Consider the following 26,103-nt stretch of genomic DNA (forward strand, 5'->3'; position numbering starts at 1 on the left):
TTCTCTCTAGAAAATCAATCGTGTTTTTCATTTGTTCATCCAGTTCATCCCCAAAAGCCTCTTTTGATCTTCAAAAACACCTAAACCAAATCATTTTCGTGTTTTTTTCGATCAAACACCCAAATTTCTTCTGTGTTCTTCATTTGTTCTTCCAGTTCTTCCCTAAAACCCTTCTTTGATCTTCACAAACACCTAAACACAAACATTTTCGTTTTTTTTTCGATCAAACACCCAAATATTCTTCCGTGTTCTTCATTTGTTCATCCAGTTCTTCCCCAAAACCCCTCTTTGATCTTCAAAAACACCTAAACACAAACCATATCGTGTTTATTTCGATCAAACAATCACAAATTCATCCATTGTTCATCTGTGTTCTTCCCTAAATCCTTACAAACACCCAAATCTTAAAACCAACTTAGTTTTTTCGATCAAACACCAAAACACAAAATGTTCATCTTCTCTAACCCTAACCCTAAAATACTATTCATCTTCCCTAACCCTTAACTAGACCCTAAACTAATCCCAAACTAACCCTAACCCTGACCCTAACCCTCCCAAACACGAACCCAAATCCAAACAGAACCCAAGCCCAAACTAATCTTAGCCCAGACCCCAAACCCTAAACCTTAAACACTAAACTATTCAAAGCCTTTATTTTTTCCTACGGTTTCACGGATAGTTTTTCGTACGAGTTGAATTACTCAGGTACTTCCCATTCCTTTCTGTTTCATTTTTAAATTTTATTTTAATATTCGAATTAATTTATTATTTATTTGTTTTTTATGTCAAAACCCAGCAGATCAGAATGACATTCATTCTGAAAGGGGTAAACTGCCCATTCATTTCTTTGTATATGTTTGATATATATATATATTGGTTTATTGATGTTGATGTAAATGATATACTGGTTTATTGATGTTGATGTAAATGATATACTGGTTTATTGTTATTGATGTAAATGATGTACTGGTTTATTGTTGTTGATGTAAATGATGTACTGGTTTATTGTTGTTGATGTAAATGATGTACTGGTTTATTGCTGTTGATGTAAATTATGTACTGGTTTATTGTTGTTGATGTAAATGATGTACTGGTTTATTGCTGTTGATGTTAATTATGTACTGGTTTATTGTTGTGATGTTAATTATGTATTGGTTTATTGTTGATGATGTAAATGATGTACTGGTTTATTATTGATGTAAATTATGTATTGGTTTATTGTTATTGATGTACATGATGTACTGGTTTTTTGTTGTTGATGTTAATTATGGACTGGTTTATTGTTGTTGATGTTAATTTTGTACTGGTTTATTGTTGTTGATGTAGATGATGTACTAGTTTATTGCTATTGATGTAAATGATGTACTGGTTTATTGCTGTTGATGTAAATGATGTACTGGTTTATTGTTGTTGATGTAAACTAACCATGTTTTTTTTGCCATGGGATGTCAATGATGTACTGTCTAAAGCAATTGACTTAAATAAATCCTCTAAGAAGAAGTCCATTGGTTCAGAATTTAGGAGAAGAACCTCTCCTGTTTGGGACCACTACACATTTACCAAATCTGATGATGGTTCTGTTTATGCCGAGTGTAAGTATTGCAAAGTTAAAACGTATAAAGATGATTCTTATATTGGTACTTATAACCCTAAAAGGCATACTGAGAAATACCAACCATATAAAGATTTTCTAGCTGAAAATCCTGTTAGAAACTTCAGTCTAAAATTCTTAATTTTCGTCGTTTTCCTCCTCCTCATGATGGGGAGTCAATATTTAAGTTTGTTAAAAAGATGATATGTGAGTGGGGTCTTGAAAAAAAAGCATTCACAATTACACTTGATAATGCTTCTACAAATGATAAAATGGTCAGAAGACTGAAAGATGATTTGAATGTCATTTCTCCTTTTCCATTCAATGGTAAGTACTTCCATATAAGATGTGATGCCCACATTTTGAACTTGATAGTTCAAAAAGGTTTGAAGGTAATTTATTATTCTGTTAATAAATTACGTGAAATTGTTAAGTTTATTGATTCTTTGATTCTCGACTTTGAGCATTTGAATTAGCTGTTAAAGACTGTGATAAGCTCGATGGAATTCTACTTACTTGATGGTTCATAGGGCACTTGAGGCTAGATTAGCAATTAATTTATTTGTTAATAGGGAAAATGAGTTAGATTTCATTACCGATCAAGAGTGGGAAATTGTTCAAATAATCTGTGATTTTCTTGAGCCTTTTTATGAAATTACTACTTTGTTCTCTGGTTCTAAGTATCCCAATTCTAACTTGTATTTGGCTAATGTTGTTTCAATTAAAAAACTATTGTGTGATGCTCATAATGATCCATGTGAATGTATTTCTGCAATGGCTAGACCCATGCTTGAACTATTTGAGAAATATTAGTCTGATCACTCAATGATTCTATCTTTTGTTGTTTTACTTGATCCTCGATATAAATTACAACTTCTGAAAGAGTTGTACAATGTTCTTTTATGTTGAGTATGAGGTTCAAATGAGGGTAAGTCTCATTTATAATGAGTTTCTTGACTTATATGTATTTTATTCAAAAAATGCATCTTGTGGGTTCTTCATCTTCTTCTTCTGTCCAAAGTAACATATCCTTGGGCATAAGTGAGTCAAGTTCCAATCGACCTCGAGCTTTTAGAAAATCAGATTTATTTTAGGTTAGTAATTACAATTTTCAGTTGAATTTATTTTATTTATTTATTGTTTTCATTTACTAATCTTTGTCTTTTATTTTTTAGACTTTTGATGCTAATTTAGCTGCTTCAAGGAGTGGACGATCTGATGTTGATTCTTACATCAGTTTGCCTCTTGTCCCTCATACTGGAGAAACTGAATTTGATATTTTGGATTATTGGAAAAATCAAAGTATTTCATATTCGGTACTTTCTTGCATGGCGAGAGATATATTGGCTATTTCAATTACTTCGGTTGCATTCGAATCCTCCTTTAGTATGAGAGGTCAAATTTTGAACAAATTAAGAGCTAAACTCTTACCTAAAAATGTTGAGATTTTTGTAACAACCCGTAATTGGTTGTATGGTTTTGAGTCGGAGGATAAGGACGAAGAATACCTTTCTGTGGTTAATGAGTCTTCGTTGTAAAGGTAATCCAAATTGTTTTTTTATGTTAATGTCATTAATATTTCAATTTATTTATTTATTTTTAATTTTTAGGGTGTTTAAAGGTACCTGAAATCATTCGAATTGGAGATTCGAATAGAAGATTATGTCTTCTTTATTCCCTTCAAAGGTAACCTAGTAATATTTTATATTTATAATGTTTATTTAATAAAACTTTCAAATTGTTTATTAATAAGTCTTTCTTTTGTAGGGTGCCTTACTACCTTACAAGATGCAATACTTGTGCTTGATTCTGCTTGCTTTGTTTTATATTGTTTGCTTATGTTTGATATTGCTTGCTTCTACTTGATATTTGTACGGGTTTGGTAAAGTCGTAAATGTTTGGCACTGTTGGCCATCGAATTCCCTTTGGCTTTATCACTGATTGTATACTTTCTTAATGCAAGATGCTTGTTGAATCGATGCAACAATGCTTGTTGAATTGGTACATGATGCTTGTCGATTGCTGCTGTCTATTACTCACTGATGTCTTGTAAATTATTGTTGTTGGTCTGACTTAAATCAATTTTAGAACCTTATAAATTTTTATCTAAATAGTTACTCATGTTTAATTATGTTGGTGGCATTTTGGCTTTTAAAGCTAGAAAGTTGCCCATAATTAAATATGTTGACAATATTTAGGTATATGCTCGATGATGACATTTCTGGTAGTATAGTTAGGCTTTTTAGCCTTGTAAACATTAACTATAAGATTTGAGAGCATTTATTCAACATATTTATTTTTTTTAGTTGATTTTATTGTATTTTTAGTGTTTTCAAGTGTAATAAAATTATATTCATTTATAAATATTTATTTAATATTTGTAATGTTATTCAAGTTTTTAATATTTAATAAGTCTATTTCAATTAATATATTTTGATTTTAAAATATCAAGTTAAGTTTACTTAAATTATTGTTCAATTTTCACATTTAAAGTAAATTAGATTTATGAATATTTTAATTTAGTTAATATAATTTAATAAAATCAAGTTTAATAAGATAATATTTAAATTTAATTTAGTGATTTTAAATAAATTTATAATATAAGAAATAGTAAGACATTTATGAATTGGAATTAACATAAAAATCAAATTTATAATATACAAGTTATAATTAATATAAAATTAAATTTCAAAAATGTAATTATATTAATTTGATTATCATAATAATTTATGATAAAATTTCAAAGAGTAATCATATTAATTTAATTATCATAAGTTTATTTTAAATTTAAAATAACATAATTATATTAATTGTAACTTTACTTATAAATCATAATAATATCATATCATTTTAATAACATGTCAGATCATTTACAGTACAGGTAGAGTCAATTACAGGTCAGGTTCATAACAGGTCGGGTAATTCCAGTTATTTATCAGGTTAATCTCGGGTTCGAGTTCATATTAGTCGGATGCAGTTCGAGGTTCGAGTATCATATTTTCGGTTCAATTTGGGTTCAGGTGGTTCTCAGGTCGGGTTCAGATCTACAATTTTCAGGTCCAACTCGGGTTCAGGTCAACACTAATTCCGACTCAAATCGATTTCGGATCTTCACAGTACAGATAAAAACAGTTTTAACTCGAATCGATTCTAGCCAATTTAACAGGTTCTTCAGTGCCTCCAAAAGCTTCCTTCTTCCAATAACAAGTTCACTTACAACTGCGATGACAACACCTTCAACTATCTGGTTGATAATGGCTACAGTTAAGTTTTTCTCCCCTTTTTATATACTTTTAATTTTCATTTTCATTAATTTAAATTGTCGTCTCCTTGATTTCAAGTGTGGGGTTTAAGATCTACAGGGGAAGTTTTGTATTTTGGTTTCTGCCATCGGATTAATCATGAGAAGATTGCTTGTTAGATATGGAAAATAGAATCCTTGTGCTTTGCTGCTGCTGTTTTTTTTATGTTAATAGAGTTTGTCTCTGGAAAATAGGTGATTGATTGCTTGGCAAATAGATGATCGGAATACATCATATCATAGTACTAAATCGCTGTCCGGATAAGTTTCTAAATTGCGGATGCGGTTGCGGTGACCTTGAGAAATGTTTACACTGTGTTGCAGCCGCAATTTAGTACTATGCATCATATCTTTGTACTCTTATGTACTAACTTCGAGTGAGAAAAGGGATATTGATATGGTTTATCTTCCCTGTATTCTGCATTCCACATTCGTGGTCAAACAGGAGAGCAGGGAGAAGGGGTGTGGGAGAGAAGATACTATTAGAAGTCTATTCAAGAATCAGTGGGATTTTATTGTTTATGCGTATTGCTTCAATGAAAAGCTAATTGACTCCTTGCTGAAAGAACCTTCTTCTTTGTTATCATTTGCATTCTCATTGACTTTTCAATGTTGCAGCTTATTGTGTCGTTGCAGACCAGTCAGCCGGAAGGCAAATACCTATTGCTTTTCTGGAGCGTATCAAGGATGACTTTGTGTCAAAATATGGTAGTGGAAAGGCTGCTACAGCTCCTGCCAACAGCCTGAACAAGGAATTCAGGTATCCATCTCTTGACTAAAACTATGAAAATCCGTAACTGGGAGATCTTTTCTGATTTTTCTGGCAAATATAACTTGTTATTAATTACAGGCCGAAACTGAAAGAACATATGCAATACTTTATCGAGCATCCTGAAGAAATAAGTAAGTTTGCTAAGGTTAAAGCTCAGGTTTCGGAAGTCAAAGGTGTTATGATGGAGAATATTGAAAAGGTAGATTTGCTTTGGTGTTAGCTGCAACATGGTGATGCTCCTGTTGTTATCTCTTCTACTTGCTACCTTTCATTTACTCTTAAGCTAAATTTTACTAACTAGTCATAGTGAGACTTGCTTTCGATAACCTTAATAAGGCCATGATATTCCTTTATGTTATGGAACTTCCTCTACTGAACCTTAACGGTCGTCATTGAATTTGTCCGGGATTGAATTTATCGAACTTTTCAAATAGTTCAAATGGTTTGCTACATTTTCCAAATGCCTATGCGTACCATGTGCCTCCGTGGAACGATCTAGTTCGGCTTCTTAAATATCACACTTTCCTGTAGGTCTTGGTTGATGTTGCCATCCTGCAATACTTTCTGGCAAAGTACAATTCGCCAACTTTAAATGATGATAAGATTTTGGTACTCGATCATATATTTTGTAGTCGTTACTGAATTTTGTTCCTACAGGTGTCAGATAGAGGGGAAAAGATAGAGCTTCTGGTGGATAAGACTGAGAATCTTCATCATCAGGTCAGTGACACAATTTTAGATTTTAGAGTATGTCATATTGCTGCAGAACTTGACTGATAAAAAAATCATGCTAGGAGACATAATTTTAAGCTTTTCTCACATTAGCTTTGCAATTCATGTTTTACAACTTTCTGAAATGATCTCTTTGCAGGCTCAAGATTTTCGAAGTACGAGGACTAAAATCGAAGAAAAATGTGGTTACAAAACATGAAGATCAAGCTCATTGTTCTGGGAATACTGATTGCCTTGATCCTCATCATTGTCCTCTCTATTTGCCACGGTTTCAACTGCGGAAAAAAATGAGTGGCTTTATCAGCTTTCACACATCTTCTGTGAGAATGTTGCTGAGGTAAATATCAGAATACATATAGACTTTATATTTGTCATAAAATACTTGCATTTAGCAATCACCTTGATGTTTGGTGCAAGTTATTTTTTACTGTGAACATATCCTATATTTTTTTTCGTTTTGTTTACATGAATGTTCTTTTCGCAACCATCGAACTTCTGTCAGTTGGCAAATTGTCTGTTCTGTACAGGAACTTGTTTTATGTTCTTCTATTCCAATGACAATATTGTTTTGCATGTAAAATACTTCTTTAGTCCCTCAAAGCTTTGCACCGATCAGACTGAACTGCAATTACTTTAGGACTTTCAAAGGCCCAGTGTCCAGTTTTCCGGTTTGGTTCCGAAAGTACTTTCTATAAGTGTCGTTTTTGCCGTCAACACACGGTTCCGAACAGCCACACATTTAGGCCAGTGGACACAGTGCCACTGCCTTTATTCAAATGCACCCTTTTGCTTGCACCATTAATCATGAACTTAACTCTGTTCTCCCAAAGGGAAATTTGCCACCACTTAGGTTACCTTCAAAGCAGTTGGCTCGACATCCTGAAACAGAGCTACAATTCTTCTCCACGAGCGCCACCAACGGCAGGAACCCTGGTAATCATTCAAGTACTTTCTTACATAATTATAAAACGTGGAAAAGTGTCTTAAAAACACTTTCACAAGTCAATTGATGCACCATCCAACTACTTACAAGTTGGAACATATCTCCGGTAAACCTGCAATCGTGTCTAATTCCTTATCAACTTCAAGAGTCAATGGACACCTAAAATTCTACAATGAAAAAAAAATGTAACATTTCAATGGTTACTTGAAAACTTTGACCAAAACCCAAGTTAAAACCAGTAGCAGCACTATCATAAACAGCAACCCCGCAATGAAGAACGTTTACCAGTGAAAGCAATGGTGTTTGCATTATTGGGCACCACCCACCAAATGATTTTTTGACTTGACCTGGATTTTGTTGGATCCAATGGCTTGACTTGACCTCAATCTCTTCACAACCATATAAGCCTCTTATGTGGGTCCCAATTATATTCGAGTCCGAGTTGGATTCTCAAACGATATTAAAATTCTTCTACTATTTTCTTCATTTACAAGATTTGAACTAAAATCTTACTTAAGGAACATTAAAATTTCTATTATTTGATCTTAGTTTTATTCTTATATTAAACTTTTTATCACTGGATCTCATAAATAATGTGAGACTAAATGATGTTAAAGTCAAGCTTTTGTATCCATAACCCTAAATATCAAATGCCAGCTATTCGGGCCATGATTTCATGCACATTGATCCCGGTTTTTTTGCCCAATACCCCAAGCCAGTCAAATTATTTAGGGTATTGGGCCAACATGGGAATTATTTTAGAAACTACGACATTCTCTACAGTTCATAACGAACTCGTCACCTGGGGGTGACAAATTCTATTAAATATAATTTTTAACGGTTGGGTCCCACATGGTCATTAAATTATTGGTTTTATTGGGACTCGTCACGTCGAGGTAACGTGTCCATTAAAGAAATTTTTTTTGTTAAAAAATTTAGTTTAGAAAATTAAAAAAGGGGAGACTCATCACCTCGAGATGAAGAGTTTTTTTTAATTAAAAAATAGTCGTTTCAAGCTGTTTGTCAACGATCAAATTCAAAGGTCATATGGAACTCGTCATAAGCTAAAAAAATTCTAGTCGTTTTAATTTGGGTATAAATAGGGATTTGGGGTTTTGATTTCTCATCAAACACTAAATTCGAACACAATTGAGAAAAATTTGACTTTCTATGCAAAATCCCAAAAATGGTTTCTCGAGCAAAGATGTTGTGCCTCGACAACATCCATGTTTCATCGATCAAAGTCCCACCGGAATGAGAAGGGAGTATTTGTTTGTGTAGGATGACTTCGAAAGATATGCATAAATGGATGTTGATATATCTTCAACAATCCGGTCTTTATTCAGCCATATTTCTACATGGCTTCAAGGTGTACCCGACGTTGATCGATGCTCTAACCAAATGTTGGTGACTTGAGACGCACATTTTCCATTTCCCGAGTGGTGAAGCGACAATTACCTTGGAAGACGTCGCTTACCAACTCGATGTTCCTATCAATAGAGATTAGGTGGTGAAGCAGAACATGTACGACCCCTCGGTGTTGGTGTATCAAGTTTTGGGAAGTGGTCGTCATCAAATGTCATGGAGGGCTATCAGTTAAGAATGACGTGGTTGGAGTCTGAAATTGAAGTAACAAGGGACTCTACCGAGAACGAGGTTATTTTTGCATCCCATACATATCTTCTCCAATGTATCAGAGGGATATTATTACTGGATAAATCCAATAATTTGGCTCACACACAATATTTACAAATATTAGATGACTTCGACAAGTGTCGCAGAACCAGTTGGGACTCGGCGATTTTAGCATTTCTATATCGAGAGCTTTCCAAGGCATCTATTGTCGAGCATGGTCGAAAAGCCGACGTAGCAGGTTGTCTGATACTGCTACACTCCTGTGCGTGGTATCGGTTCTCATTTTTTACGCCGAATACAACAGCCCCCTCGAGTTTCCTCTTGTCGAAAGGTAAATTTCTAACATTATATTTTAAATTTGATAAACTTTATTAATTTTTTAGTTTTTAATTTTTTTTATTTTTAAATATTTTTAGATGGCGCCATAAAATAATCGATACGAAGTTGTCGGGTGCCACAACAAAATATATATGGATAAGGATCGACATTGTCGGTCGATATGCGGTATACAAATTTTCTTTTATTGTTTTTAAAAATTTTATATATATTAACTTTGATATTTAATATTTACAGTTTTCTTTCCTTTCGTTCGTATATTGATAGATCCACCGGTTATTTTTGTGGGATTTTTTTAGGGGTCTGAGTTATGGTGTGTCGTGTCACCGTTACTATATTTTACGATTGAGGAGTAGCACGCCGTTGATAGAGTGATGCGACAATTTGTGTAGCATCAGTCGATTCCTACGGATATCATTGAAATTGATGCACACCATAGAATCGATATGCATGGGAAACATGCTGAAGATTGGCCGACAAGGTACGCTACCTATATCGAGAATTGAAATCAATGTCACCTATCACTCCCCCCGCTTTACGATATTACACCGTTAGACCTTAATTTCTACCATTCCCCTTATCTCATAAATTACGAAGCAAATGGAAAATCATATCTCACAACAACATAACAGAGGGAAGAATGTGAACAACACCAGGCCAGATTTCTCAAGTCCAAGTCCAAGAAGAAATCATCGGCATCTTTATCTTCTTCAACATCTGTCGTTGAAGATTACTACCATGCATCTCAGGCTAGTTTCGGTTTTTATACCTCATATTATACTTCAGACGTGACTCAGTCGACTTGGGTTGGACATTCTTGGGATGCAATTCAACACACATCTATGGTACATGAAGATGTGGGTCAGGGTGAATGGGATCACTTCGTATATAGTAAACGAAGTCGCCAAGTAGAATTAGTAACGGCTATGATGACGTCAAACACCATAAACTCATTCCCTTATTTCGAAGGTGCGTCTTAGAGTGTGTTGAGTACACCTCAATTTTTTCAACAACCAACCCAAGATGCAGCTGATGAAGATGACGTCGATGACGATCAAGGCAGACGAACCCGGCGTAGTCGACGAGCCCCACGATATTATTATTCGACAACTCCTCGATATCGACAAGAGCTAAAGAAATATAAATTAATTTTATTAGATTGTAAATAATTTTTTACTTTGTAAACAATTTTATCTTTAATAAAAATTTTAAATTTTTATCTTAATTTATTTTTTTTTTAAATTTTTACCTAGTGGAACTCATCACCGAGGTAATGAGTTCTTTTTTTTTAATTTTCTAAATTAATTTTTTTAACAAAAAAAATTTCTTTAATAGAATCGTCATCTCAACATGACAAGTCCCAATAAAACTAATAATTTAATGGTTCACGTGAGACCCATCTATTAAAAATTATATTTAATGGAACTGGACACCTCGAGGTGACCAATTTGTTGTGAACTGTAGAGAATATCATAGTTCTCAAAATAATTTCCATATTGGCTCAATACCCTAAATAATTGACCCGTATAGGGTATTGAGCCAAAAAAAAACCATTGATCCCACATCAAGGGACCCATCTAATATAAAAGAAAAACCCCAAAAAGATGTGAAATTGGAAATCAACATAAAACCAAAAAAGGCCAAAGCAACCATATCGAACAGAGATGCAAAATTTCGGGGCTAAGGGAATCATGGTCCCATTGCTCTTAACAATGCATGTGCTTTGCTTTTCTGTCCAGTTCATTAAACTTCTGCACATACACACAGAGAGAATCATTGATGGTAGGGGTCCTGCAGGGCTCGCCCATGTAGAGTGTTGGAAAAAAATTCTTCATATAGGGCTCTAACTAAATTATTTATTGAACTGAGGTGCTTGCTACAGTGACCTCATTGGTCGCCATGTGCTACATAGGTCGCCAAGTGCTCCATAGGTCGTCAAATGCTCCATAGGTCGCCAAGTGCTCCTTGCGACAAAGCCTCCTCTGTTGCAGTAACTCTTCTCTCTTCCCTCTTCCCTCGCTGTTGCAGCTCAATAGGTCTTCAAGTGCTCCATAGGTCGTCGTGTGCTCCTGGAGACCTATGGAGGTCGCCGTGTACTCCTGGAGACCTATGGTGGTCACTGTAGCAATCACTATACTTAAGCAAATAATTGTTCGACTTCACTATGTGAAGAATTTTTTTTCCATTGCATTATTCAACCAATTTTGACGGTCCAGCAGCAATCAAATACTCCAATTATTTTAGACAAATAAATAAATAAATAAATAAATAAAAATTGGTGATTTGTATGCCCCCTTAGCATGTGGGGAATAACTGAGCATAAATAAAGAAAGAAAGAATTTCATTATCTTTCTAACTTTGTTTTTCTCTACATGATATATTTTTCTCCTTATATGAGGAGATCGAGTGTTCTTGGCATTAGTTTCTCTATTCACGATAGGAAAAGAGAGAGCTGGAGATAGGATGCTAAGTAGCTCTTTCCTATTAAAAAATTATCTTCCCTGGTTGATTTGAATCGAGTTTTTAAATAAATTAATTAGCTATAAACAATATGAATAGGGTGACAAATAGTGCAATATGTGATGTGATTATTATTTATTTTTCAAAAACAATGTTTAATAGTATGTATATCACTGTTTATAAATTTTAGGATTTTTTTTTCTTTATGATGTGAGATTAATATCTCATCTTTCCTGGACTTGATATTTTCTTCCCCTCAATCTCATGACATGTTTTTTCATAATTGAATTATTTTTACTCTTTAAATTGATTAGTCAGTTAAAAAACGACGGGGACAGTAACGTATACATGTAGAATTTAGAGTGGACACGTGTCTACTCTGAAATCTAAATTTTTTTATATTAATTCTTTATTTTACTGAATGTGTCCACTCTATTCGAAGTGTGCCCTTTGATAGCGTGAATATTCTAACAACTCAAAATTAATATTTTCTCTATCCAATAAGATTTTATTCGCCCTAAACTTTGTGCACGAGGAGATTAGTCGATTAATTTGTCATATTTTCTCCTAACAACTTTCGCGTGGATGGAGAAATTAAACCATATTACATTAAATTGATGAAATTCAAATCACCTGCATGGGCATTTGAGTATCTTCCATAAAATATATCCAATAATCTATTTCAATTATATAATATATTAGATTAATTCGTAAATATAATATCAACACAATGAATTGTCGTGTCTATGGACATATAATATTGGCGTAATTAAGTGGTAAAATAAATTAATTAAACGTTGTCTGTCCAAAACCATTGGAATTAATTACACAATTTGTCGTCGGTCACAGCTAACATTGCAACGAGGTTTTGGTTTCAACAAACACTGCTTTGTCTTTAATCATCTTCTCTCGTGATTTGGATAAACAAACCCAACTTGTATTTCTTTTAATTACTCATTAGTTTATAATATAATTAGACGGTTCTTTAATTCCAGTATTGCAATATCAGATTAATCTATTGAAATTTAATTTAATTGAATTAATAATTAGGGATGTGCAAAAATACCCGACCTGGTTGACTAGACCCGTCGACCCAAACCTAAAAAAATGGGTAAGTTTCTAAAGAAAATTACCCGACATTTCCCGGGTTGGGCCCGGGTCACAAAATTGAATTTTTTTCGGCTACCCGGTTAGGGATTTTTTTAGGGTAAACTACCTATTTGGTCACTTATATATTATCTAATTTATGTTTTGGTAACTATTATTATTTAGGGTAAACTACCTTTTCGGTCACTTATATATCTAATTTATGTTTTGGTCACTCGATTATTATTTAGGGTAAACTACCTATTTGGTCACTTATATATTATCTAATATAATTCATATATATTTTTATTTAGGGTAAACTACCTATTTGGTCACTTATATATTATCTAATTTATTTTTTGGTCACTCGATTATTATTTTTTTCAAAATTATACCTAACGTTACGTTTTGATTCTGTTTTGGTCACCCATATTTAAAAATGAACAATGATGCTAACATGACATTTTTTAATTATGTTTGGATGTTGGACTATGTAATTCAAAGTTTCGAACATTTAAATTTGTGTGTGTTTTTAATTAATAATTTGAAGGAAAAAAAGGGGTATTCGGGTACCCAGAACATCTGGGTCGGGACACGGGCCGAGAAATCAATTACCCGAAGATCCGGGTACCCGACACTTCGAGTACCTGGATTTGCACACCCCTATTAATAATAACAAGGGTAAAGTACACAGGGTAATGTATACAAATGGTCCTCGATTATAAGATATTATTTTATTAAGTCCATCTACTATTAAAATTTATAAAATAGTCCTTCAAATATAAAGTGTTGCTTTATTAATTCTCTCGACTATTGAAAGTTATAAAATGGTCACCCGACTATTCATTATGTGACAAACTCGTCATTTTTTGTTAGCAAGTTGACTGTATTCTGAGCTAAATGTTAACCTCCTAAATGTGATATGATAAAGTTCGATCCTAGAATCTCAAACGATTATCATATCTCAATCATTATGTTAACGTCCAACTTAGACAACTGTTATTTTCTAACATAAAAGCTCGAGTTTGAAACATAATGAATAATCCGATGACCATTTTGTTACTTTTATTAATCGAGTGAATTAATAAAGTAACATTTTATAGTCAAAGAACCATTTTGTAACTTTTAATAGTTGAGAGACTTAATAAATCATTACTTTATACTTGGAGGACCATTTGTATACTTTACCCTAATAAAATAAAAACAGTTTTATTAGTTAAATAGATTTTAAGAAAGTTTTGAAAATATATACACTAAATATATATTATTTATAAAGTTTTGTTAGAAAACTTTTTCTTGTGGTCGTTGAAAAAGATGGATTAATTAAGTAGATTTGAAGTCAATCATGTAATTAGGGTAGCAGAGGCAAAATCAGCCGTTTAACGCTTGTGTAATAATTTTTTAGGTTTTTAGGGTGATTAAAAAATTATTTAGCTATATATGATATTTACTATAGTATCTTGGAAATTATCACGTGAGTATGACGAGTTCTAATAAAATATATTTTTTTATTAGAACTTGTTATCCATATTTTACGGATTTTAATAAAAAATTATATTTTTCGGAACTCGTCAGACTCACGTGACGAATTTGAATAAATTTTTTTTTTTCGAAACTCATTATCTTCACATGACAAATTCATCATTCATTATAGTAAATACCGTAAATCCTAAAATAAACTTTGAACTACCCTATTAAACTAATAAATTTTAATAAATTTATCTGTTATCATCATTGGGCTAAAAAACTATAATAATAATAATAATAATAATAATAATAATAATAATAATAATAATAATAATAATAATAATAATAATAACTAAACATGAATAACACATGTTAGGCAGATTGTATGTGCTAAAGCAGCTATCCATTTAAATAATAGATTACTTGGACCTTACAATTAGTGGAGGAAAATGACCCCTCAAATTTAGCTAATAATTGATGGGGAAAACGAAAATCAACTATATAAATTCATTATCTGTAAATTATACTTATACATGGATCGAACTGTGTGGATAGAATTTAATATTTTTAAAAAATATAGCCACTTTATGACATCTTTTTTGGTCATTCTCATTTAAATTATTGTAAATTTTACATTTAATATCTAAACTATTAGTTTCAATCCATTTTAATACTTACATTTTTTACTTTTCAAAATTATATCTGATGTTTTATTTTAGTATCCGATCATTAAAAACTTAATGCATCTAGTATTTAAACTATAAATTTTGGTCCATTTTGAGTACCTAGATTGTCATTTTTTTTAAAAAAAATTAATGTTAAATTTTGAAAGGATACTAAAATAAAACAAAAAATTAAAAGTTTTAACGACGAGTACTAAAACAAACAAAAAAATTAAAAAAAATAGTATTAATAAATAAAAAAATTAAATATCAAAATAAATAATTTAAATACTAAAATCCCTTTAATTTATTGTAAATCTATCCCCATCAAGGAATGTTTGAATGCCTGGCCGCAAAATTGGTCGGATTTGTGCGGCAATAATTTTGATGAATAAAACGTGTCTAATGACCGGATCACACAAAGTCAGAAACTTTAGGTTTTTAGCAGCCTTCAAAAGATTTATTTTTTATCAATAAAATGACTTGCTATAGCCTATTGCCACCGCCAAGGGCACCATATCTAATCTTTGTCCCTTTCCATGGTCGGAATACCAAAATTTCAAATTATTAAATACTACATCATTCCTAAAAAGTCACACAGTCCAAATTAGAGCAAGGAGATATACGACCAAACCTTGCTTATAGAAGCAGCACCGAGGATTCCCCAAGCTTCCAAGAAAGTCACCGAATCATTATGCATCACTAACTGAATACCCAAATAATTACAGAAAGTAATCCATAATTTTCAACTAAACCAACAAGAGAATAAGAGATGCTCATTAGTTTATGGAAAGTTGTTGCAAAATAGGTATAAATTGTCTGTATTTAAAGGAATTCCTCTCTTCAACAATTGTATTTTTTTAGTTATTTTTATTTCTTTCACCTTTAAGTGTTAAATTATGCTATTCAAAGTAAACCATATAACAATATTCATTTGTCAGAAAATGCAACAACGTCCAATGAAGCTTTGTCCCCACATTTCTTGAAACCAAAACTTTTAATTTAGCTCATCTCATAAATCTTATCAAAAAGTGGGTGACATTAAAATAAAATAAATAAATATAATAAAATCAAGGGTCAAATACACAAATAGTCCTCTATATCTATTATTTTATTAAGCTCATTGAATATTAAAAATTACAAAATAGTATTTGATTATAAAATGTTATTTTATTAAGTCCATCGACTATTAAAAGTTATAAATAGTCACCTGACTATTCATTGTATTCCGAACTCGTCCTTTTCTGTTAAAAGATTGGTAGTTGTCTAAGTTGAACGTCAATATGATGAATAATATATGATAGTTGTTTGAGATTCTGTGATCAAATTTTATCATATCATAGTCAGTAAGTTAAAGTTATCTTTCTATCATCTTTTAGAGGGTGTTAAAGTTAAAACCCATAAGGAGATATGGTGGAATCAAAGGCAGTAATAGAAGGGATGGCCACAAAGAAAAAGGAGAGAAATAGAGAAAGATGAATAACTGGGGAAGGTGGTGGGGTGGGGGAGCCCAGGGCCGTGGCTGAGACGGCGCGAACTGCACGACCGCGCAGGGACCCCAAAAAATAGGGCCCCAAAAAAGTATATATATAGTGGCGTTTTCCAATAAACGCCACTATAAATGGACCTATTGTGACGTTTTAAAAAACGCCATTATTATTACGGCTTTATTGATAAAACGCTATTATAGATGGATCTATCGCGGCGTTTGTCAAAAAAACACCACTATTGTTGTCCTAAAATCGAATATATCTAGAAAATAGGAGCCCCTTCATAAGAATTTGTACAGAGCCCCGAAAACCAAGCCACAGCCCTAGGGAGCCCCATCAATCTATAAGTATCTCCATCTTTAGTGGTGGTGGTGGGTGGTCAAGAAAGGACACAGAATTTTATAGTAAGATGCGAATTTAAACTTAGAAAGAATGAATTTTAATTAATAATTTTCTTAGATTTTTAATTTTAATAAAAAGGATATAAAAATCTAAAATACATAATAATTTTAACTTTTTAGAGAAGATTATGTCATCTATCCCTTTAATCCGTCTGGGTGGTGGTAGGTGGCAGACAATTAACTCCAATATTTCTCATTTCTTTTATCCTTTTCTTCTTTAATTGATGTATTGACTGCTTTCTTTCCCATTTGAAAGTGCGTGTGTGAGAGGGAATTCAATTAGGGGAGGAGATGTTAGATATATAGGGTGGGGGGACTTGTGTGGGGCGACTTGTACTCTTCTATTTATTATTCATCTCATTTATAATTTTATTTTTGTGTATATCATGCCTTAAAAAACAAAAATATTAACTTTACATTTTCTGATTTACATAGAATCTTAGAGTTTAAATGTCGTAACATTATACATCTTATAAGATATGTCTTTTAAGAATAAAACAATAATCTTATAACAAATGATATTTGAGTGATGTTTTTGACTATTTGATTTCATGTGAAGTATCTAGTAGATGAGATAGACATGATGAACATTAATTTCATAGTGAAAAATAAAATAAAATAATCATAAATTTTTAAAAAATAACATTATATATCTCATTAGATATATCTTTTGAAATATATATATATATAGCTTAATATCATTAATGTGGTCAAAAAAAGCATCTCACGGTGAATGTAGTATGCAATACTTTTGGCATCGTTTCAGAATGAATGTGGGAAAAGAGGACCCAAAGTCTGGTCGCTGGGAGAATTTTGGAGTTATGAAGGATCATGACTGGTCAGTCAGCTAATTAAACAAACTATCATTGATTGGTTTTGGCATCTATCCCGATGGACGTGGTTGACCTCCTTCAATAATGGATATACTTTGCTTCATATGCAATGTATTTTTTTTCTTACCCCATTTTCCCTTTCTTTTCTTTTTTTAACCTTCCTGGAAAATTCAGCCCACCGACAAAACTTGAGACTGTTTGGCAAGCAAGAAAATTCATCATCCATGTATTCATCAATTTATCATTAACTGTTGGCTTGAGTTTTTTTTTTTAATTACGACTACTATCAATTCACTTTACAAATTACAATTACATTAAAATATATATGTATAATTATATCTAAAACCGACCACTATCGTGCACATAAGGTTTATAGTTATAATAAATTAATATTTATATCAAAATAAATAAATTGTAAATAATTTAATTCTGTCGTAATAAAGATGTCAAATCTTTATTATTGTCGTCGTATTTATCTGTTTATTTTAAATATCATTCGTTTTGAACTCAAATTAATCTGAAAAAACCCCTAATATTTGAGTATGAAAATGTCACGTTAATTCTCTCACCTTTCTAACCATTATCATGTCAAACCGATTGAACTCCTAACATGTCACACAAATTTGTCTACTTTATTTAAATAAAATCTAATATATATTTTTATTAAAATTTTCTAATAATTACTTTTAAAGGAAAATTAAAATAATTATTTAACAAGAATTCTAGGAGTGATCTTAATGATAAAAAATAATGTTGTTTTTTTAGATACTCGATTTTGAGTAACTTTATCATAGGTTTGTATAAATTTATCTAGATTTTAATTATACATAGAATGTATCTTACAATTATAATTATTAAAAGACCTCAGGACTAATTTCTCGATTTCCATATAAAATTTTGAAAGATTAAAATAGAAGGATTGATATCTTAATTTTAGAAAAATAAAGGATGGGATCCAAAATTACACCAAATGTCAGAAAGGGTCCCACATGAGAATTCGCACTGATTACCGCTATTATTACGCTCAATTGTCCGTACACTGACACAAAAAGTAAAATAAATAAAACAAAGAAAAGGCAGCGGAACGGGAAACCGCAACTTTAGAACGGGACCCACAAACGTAGACTAGCCAAAAGATCCCACGCTTCACACATGTGAAAAAGTTAGTGGGGTCCACCTCTTGGCCACGTTCACAACGGACCCTTTCACCTGTTACTATTTTATTTATTTTATTTTTTGGAAGTTTATTTAAAATGATTACATATAATTTTATGTCAAAAGATATAATTTTAAAAAACTAAACGGATAACAATAAATTATAAATATTAAAATATATGAATATTTCAAAATTTTCGAAGATTATCTGTCTATCCTCTCTCAATTCACCCCTTCGTTGGTTCGTATATATCAGCTTACGTGGCAGAGACTTTGTGGTTCGAATACGTGGCAGATATGCAGTATATCAGTTTCTAAGATAAAATATATTATATATATGCGTGTGTGACAGACAGCCGGCCCATAATCAGTTTTTCATTAAAAACACTAAATCCCACGTCTGACAGAACCAAAAAGTGATGATGTTCAAATCCCCTTTTTGCCCCGCTTAAGTCTTCCTTTTACCGAGATAAACACGGGGGGAATTCTTGAAATTGTAAATAAAGGAACTTAAATTTTAATGAACATAAAATACAATGACCAAGTGAGGAATTTATCTTATAAACCAAATCTAATCTAAAGACAAAATCTGCCACTGCTACCCCATGTTTTACTAATTAAAAAAAAATTGGAAAGTCTTTTTTTGACTTTCTCTCTCACTATTAAGAACCATACCATAATAAATCTGTTGCTGCTTCATCCATCTCTCTCTCCCCTCCAATACCAAAGAAGTCTCCTTTTATCTCTCTCTCTCCCTTTCCCTTCTCCAACTTTCACTTTATATATCATTCTCAAACAACAAAGACTTAAGCAAACGCAGAATCAAATGGCAGTCAAAGCTCCGAATATGAATCTTTTTCCTCCTCTGTTCATCCCCAACGGGTAAACTTCAAACTATCCACCGCTGTTTCTGTATAAATTCTGGGTTTTTTCTTCATTTTTTTAACATGGGATTTTGTTTCTGGTTGTAGCAGAGATTTTATTAAAGTTAATCAAGGGAGTGGGAATATATACAATACCCAGATGAACACTTGTGTTCCTTTGGTTGAAACAACTGTTTGTCAATCTATTTGCAGAACTTCAATCAACAAAGCTGATAGTGGGGTTACGTATAACATGAATATCCCAGTTTCGGCTCAGAGGAAAAGGCCAAGAGATGAATCGTACACAGTTCCTCGAAAGAACAATTTTTCTGGCGTTTTCTCTCAGATCCAGCAACAACAGCAACAAGAAATCGACCGTTTGATTGCTCAACATGTGAGTGTTCTTTTTAGAAAAAAAATAAAGTTTTGTCTAATGGTGATTTATTCATGTTTTTTTTTGGTTGATTACTTTACAGATAGAGAAGGTGAGTGTGGAGGTTGAAGAAAGGAGGAAGAAACAATCGAGAATGTTTATGACGGCGATCCAAGAAGGTGTTATGAAGAAACTGAAGGAGAAAGATGATGAGATTCAAAGAATGGGGAAACTGAACTGGGTTCTTCAAGAAAGGGTGAAAAGCCTCAGTTTGGAGAACCAACTATGGCGGGACCTGGCTCAAACGACCGCAGCCACCGCCAATTCTCTGCGCACCAATCTAGAACAGGTCCTCGCCCAGGTCGGCGAAGAACGCCACGCGAATGGCGGAGGGTCGGCTGCTGATGCAGAGTCTAGCTGCGGAAGCAGCGACGAAGGGTGGCGCAGGGTGCTGGCAGTGGAGCAGCCGCAAGAGCAGGCGACGGGGAAGTGCAGAAAGTGCGGGGAGAAGGAGTCGAGTGTGGTGTTGCTGCCATGCCGGCATCTTTGTCTGTGTGCAATGTGCGGGTCCACTCGGGTAGCCGGTTGCCCTGTTTGTGACTCTGCCACCAATGCTAGTGTTCATGTTAACATGTCTTGAAACAAATTTTCTACGTCTCTTTTATTTAGAGCTTTAGTGAAAAGGAAAACAAAATACAGCAAAAAAAAAATGAAAAAGACAAAAAAATAAATATGTTTCAAGAAATGGATCATATAAAATTTCTTTATTTCTCCTCCATCTTTGGTGTTAAATTATGAGTATTTATGAAAATCCAAAAAAATTTATCAGTTAATCAAACTAACAAATGTACTATCTTTAGATAACTTAAGATTGATTGTTGTTATTTCTTAAGATTCCAGTCAGAGTATTAAAATAATCAAGAGTATAAATATTTAATTTTAAGTAATTAAAAATTATCTTTCAACAAATAATTTTTATACCTAGCCAAGGTTAATAAAAAAAAAGAAATTAAGTATTAGTTGCCTTTCGTTATCAATGATGAAATTGGCTAATAGAAAAATGTCTTGTCAGTCCATACCTTTACTTGGAATTAAATGAATAAGATTTAATTAAATGCTATATATGCTTACATTAACAGACCCACTAACTAGCTAAGTTTGGCAGCTACTTAATTGTAGGATTATGCTAATACGTCTAATCCAACTATCTAAAAGAGGTTTGGTTTGTCGTCATTATTTGAATAAAAGAAATTAGGCCGACCTGTGCTTAATTGTGAAGTTCATTCATCAACTTTATAAAATTAAGAAATCAACCTTTTCGTTTTAATCTATTAGAATTTACCATTTGGGGTCAAAGTCTAGCACAAAACACATGAAATTATATTCTTTTAGTTCGTTGTATATAAATAGATAAGACATTCCCCTCATCTTATTACAAAATTTGGACATTAGATGAATGATACTTATAATGTTGTTATATGGAAATTTTTAAATAGAAAATAGTAGCCTTCACTCTCTTGGCTTCTAATTCGAATCGAGGAGAGAAGAATGACAATTTTCTTTCATGTTAATATTTGATGTAGTTGAATGATATGTTAGTATATCTTATTGAAATAGAAAATGAAATATTGATATAGTAAAATACAGTGATGAAATTTCAAAATTAGACCTTAATTTCAATATACAGAGAAAGAAACATTCAGTCACTAAACATAAAAAAAGTTCCCAACTACACCCTAAAGTTTTGGGTCCATATTAATCCCTAAATTTGATAACTTGTTCATTTTTAATTACTCCAATGATATAGTGAGATTGTGTCACCTGGTATATATAATATCATATTGCCATGTCTAAATGACCAAATCCAAAGATTATTGTGGACCAAAAAGATTAAATGACCAATACAAATAAAAAATCTAATGATTAAATTGAAACTATATATTAGATTTAGGATCTAACTATATTTTATCCTTAATTTTAATATAAGATTAACGCATAAAAGAGAAGTTGGCATGGCAGGCAATATGAAACTGACACCGAATAGAAAAATTACAACAAAACAACAACAGTGTACTGCAATAATAATTACTAAATGTGATGTTGGAAATCTGCATGGCAAATGGCAATGGCAGAAACCTAATAATAAGTTCTAAAAAACAAGGAAATGGCAAAGACAAAACAGAGAAAAGACATTAAAGAAATGTCCATATGGATTATGGCATAAGATGCCCTAAATCTAAGATTAATTAAAAAATATCTGTAATGATTTGTTTAACTGGTTGGTGTTTCATAATCATTGAACCCCACAAAGATATCATAATTTGTTGATATCTCTTCCTCAAAATTAGCATCATTCACTTACCACTTCATGTTAATCCATCCACTTGCATCTGTCTGTATTTGTTTATGTTTTCCCACCTAACCCACCTTAACTTATCATCTCATCAGATACTATCATTTCAGGGCATTAAGTAATCAAAATTGTCAAACTATGGTTTCGGTCCCTACCATGATAAAAAAGGAGTAGAATGACTAAACTCGGAATCGGAGAATAGTGCGAGGACAAAACCCACAATTTATATATCATTGATGAGTCGAAATCAATGGGCAAATATGGAACATATGTGATGGTGAGACGAGACGAGACACGAAAAGGAAAGGGCTGCTCGCTCATCTTTTACGTACAAATAAACAAAAAGCAGGGAAAAAAAGAACCCTAAAAACACGCCGAGGAACTGCAGCAAAAAGATGTAAAAGGAGGGTTGGAAGATGAGTTGAACATGATGTGTCCAAACCCTTTGGCGTTCACCACCATTTTCTTTTCTGCCCCACTCTCTGCAACTGCTGCAGATGATAATGATAATAGGTAATAATAATCAATGCAGCATTCGGTTTCCTTTTACTTTTGTTCCATATGTTAATGTTATGTCATGTCTTTTGGACCCACTTTTTGTTTTTTATTTATCTACCTTTTCATCTTCTTTACTTAATTGATTGAAATTGCCTTCTAGGGTTGGTTTTATACAGGGATGGCAATGGATCCGGCTGGGTTTTTGGCCACCCGACTTGACCCGATAAAATTAAGGTTTCATTCGATTTGAATTGACTCGACTCGAATATATGACTTAGAAATTCGACCCGAAATAATAAAAAAAATATATTTTTATTCAATAAAAGCAATGACTTAATTGAAAAAAATTATATATAGAAGGGTATTATTGTAATTATCCCTAAATATATAGGGTAAAATTATATATATTTTCGGGTCGGGTCAGATTTTTTTCACCCTAAACCCGACCCGACCCGAACCCAAAATATTTTAAAAAAAAATCCGACCCGATCGGGTCAGGTCGGGTCGGAACCGGTCGGGTTCGGGTTGAGTTGCCATCCCTAGTTTTATATTCGTTTGTTACGTAAGATTGAAATATTCACATCATTCTTTAAAATTCTTTCGTAATCGATTTTCACCCGGACACGAAATTTTACTTGACAGGAAAATTAATGTGAATAGATAAATGATTTTGATTTTTAAAAAATATTTTGTGAGTCGCCATCGACTTTTTGAGGTTAAGTAGGTCGAATACCTAAAAATTATCTTTTAAAAGAGTTTTTAAGAAAACATCAGTTAAAAGATAAACCGATCTACGTTTAACCAAAAATTCGTTCTTTTTAATAATAAAAAGGGATTCGTTACGTTTGGGGAAGGATTAGCACCCCACAACGCTCAAAATTGATCTTTGTCGATTATAAATTGTCTCTAATAATAGAATTTAAGAATTCGAATATGAATTTAATTTACAATCAGGTTATTTCAAATTTAATCTGATATTTCTAAGGAAAAATATTAAATATATATATATTGGGTTTTGTAAATATAACATTTATTTATTTAAAAATATCAGAAAATGACATCTAGTTGTTTTAAGACTGTCTTTTCTTTAATATTAATAAATAAATAAATATTAATAAGAATATAATAATTTTCCTAAAAATAATAAAAACTAAGTATATATATATATATATATATATTTATAAGCAGGATATTTATTTATTTTTTTATCAGAATAGAACATCTAGTTATATTAAAATTGTCCTTTCTTAATATTAAAAAATAAATAAATATTATTATTTAAACAAATGTATATATATATATATATATTTATATGACTAAGATAATAATAAAATAATAATGAAAGTAATAATTTAAATATATATCAAAAGTAATAATAAAATAATGTTGCAAATAAATAATGATCAAAATAAAAAAATTAAAATTATAAAATTAAAATGCAAAATATATTAAATGAAAAATATATAAATTAATGACCTAATTTGAATTATCATAAAATAAAGACGCCAATAGTGTAATTTAGCCTTAATTAATTATTTGGGACTAAAATAAAATTAATAAAATTATAAGGGACTAAATGCACTATTTATCCTATATATATATATATAAGGACTAAAAAGAAATAAAACCAAATTTAAAAACCAAATTGAAATGCACATAAAATCAAATCCACTGACTAAAATGTAAAAGCTACAAATCTGGGAGTACTACAGGGAGGGTTTTCCCATGTGTGAAATTACACAAGCACCCCTCATTATTACCCCTTTAAACCGGCTCCATTGAGCCATTTCTCTTATTTTTTTCATTTTTTTTCATTAATACACAAGCTCTCCCTTCTCTCTTCAATTCTCTCGTCGAGTTTCGACCGGCCACCGTTTTTGGCATCGATCACCGCCGTCGGCCACCGTTCACGGTGACCAAAAATTCTACACTCGCCCCCAAATTAAAAATCTGAGCGTTCTAAGGTCGAATATAGCCTTAGTTTCCCTTAAAAAGCCTCAGATTTTTGTAAATCTAAATTTATACCTCCTATTTTTCGGTGGTTCGAAGGTGTTTTGGAGGTCTTCGACGATGAGTAAAGCTTCAAGGGTAAGTTGTTCTTCCTCCTTTGTTCGTTGTTGCTGTCTATGTGGTTGCTTGTTGTTGATGGTGTAGCTGTCGATCGTTGCTTGTTGTTGTAGTTCTCTCTGTTGTTCTCTTGGTTGCTCTGGTCTTTGCAGATTCGGTGGCCATATTTATAGGCCACCACCGAGCTGCTTTCGAACCGGTCACAGAGGGGTTTCTCGGTGAGTCACCATAGCTATAGTGGTGACTCACCATGGGGCATCGACGTGGGGGGCAGCTGGCTTTTGGAATCTTAGGCGAGAGTGGCGTCGTGGCAGCAGTAGCGACGTCGTCGTGGGGCGGCTGGCAGTGGAAACGATGGCTAGAGATAGGGTGATGAAACCCTAGTAGAAATGTGAAAACCCTAATTGGGTTTAAGGTTCTACTAGGCCTTTTGGGTCAGATCCGGTTTTGGGCCTTCGGGTTTGGATCTCATGTTGTAAATGGGCTCCGATTTTGGGCCTGTAATAATGTTTGTAATTATTTATTATTTAATAATAATATAATAATAATATAAATAAAATATAAATAAAAACAAATGGATGAAAAAAACTAGTATCTTCAAATTCATTACTGGATTTAAATTTCAGTTTTAATCAAATAAACTAAAAATATTAAATATTAAATATAATATATATATTTATAAATTTCAGTTAATCTACCAATTAACCGAATTTAGTTCCATTCTATTAACTTTTTTTAAAATAATTCGATTTAATTAACGATTAGAGTCAGCCTTGGACCAGAGTAGGAAGGACGCCGGCCCGGGGCCCATAAATTTTTTTTCTTCTAAATGCATACAATGTTCCACCTGTTTCAGACTTTCAGCCGACTAGCTAGGGGCATACAAAATTGTTGATTTTTTTCACCGATAAGTATTACATTTTTTTCACCAATAAAAATTAAATTATTATTATTATTTGTTCATTTAACTGTCCCATTTCCAACATTTTAACTATTCAATTTCTTTAACATTATTTTTAAATTTTATTTTTTCAAATTCAAAAGCAAAATCAAATTAAACCTTTTCGACAATTAAACCTCTTCAA

The 26,103-nt window shown here is 32.3% G+C and overlaps 1 protein-coding gene and 1 pseudogene across 2 annotated transcripts; both read left to right on the plus strand.

The window, feature by feature from the left end:
* Positions 1-1,426: 1,426 nt before the first annotated feature.
* On the plus strand, positions 1,427-6,794 carry LOC120172977 (annotated as a pseudogene).
* A 12,672-nt stretch (positions 6,795-19,466) lies between these two features.
* LOC120172966 (E3 ubiquitin-protein ligase BOI-like) lies at positions 19,467-20,752 on the plus strand. Of its 2 annotated transcripts, none has more exons than XM_039180280.1 (4): positions 19,467-19,746; positions 19,839-19,892; positions 19,941-20,121; positions 20,204-20,752. In XM_039180280.1, exons 1-4 carry the CDS (start codon positions 19,691-19,693, stop codon positions 20,738-20,740), a joined length of 828 nt encoding a protein of 275 aa, XP_039036211.1. In that variant the 5' UTR covers positions 19,467-19,690; the 3' UTR covers positions 20,741-20,752. The 2 variants fall into 2 exon arrangements, with proteins under 2 accessions (XP_039036211.1, XP_039036212.1); XM_039180281.1 differs by having other exon boundaries at positions 19,860-19,892.
* Positions 20,753-26,103: the final 5,351 nt, after the last annotated feature.

This window comes from Hibiscus syriacus, unplaced genomic scaffold, assembly GCF_006381635.1.
Source record: "Hibiscus syriacus cultivar Baekdansim isolate YM2019G1 unplaced genomic scaffold, ASM638163v2 tig00111920_pilon, whole genome shotgun sequence".
NCBI classification, from domain to species: Eukaryota; Viridiplantae; Streptophyta; class Magnoliopsida; order Malvales; family Malvaceae; genus Hibiscus; species Hibiscus syriacus.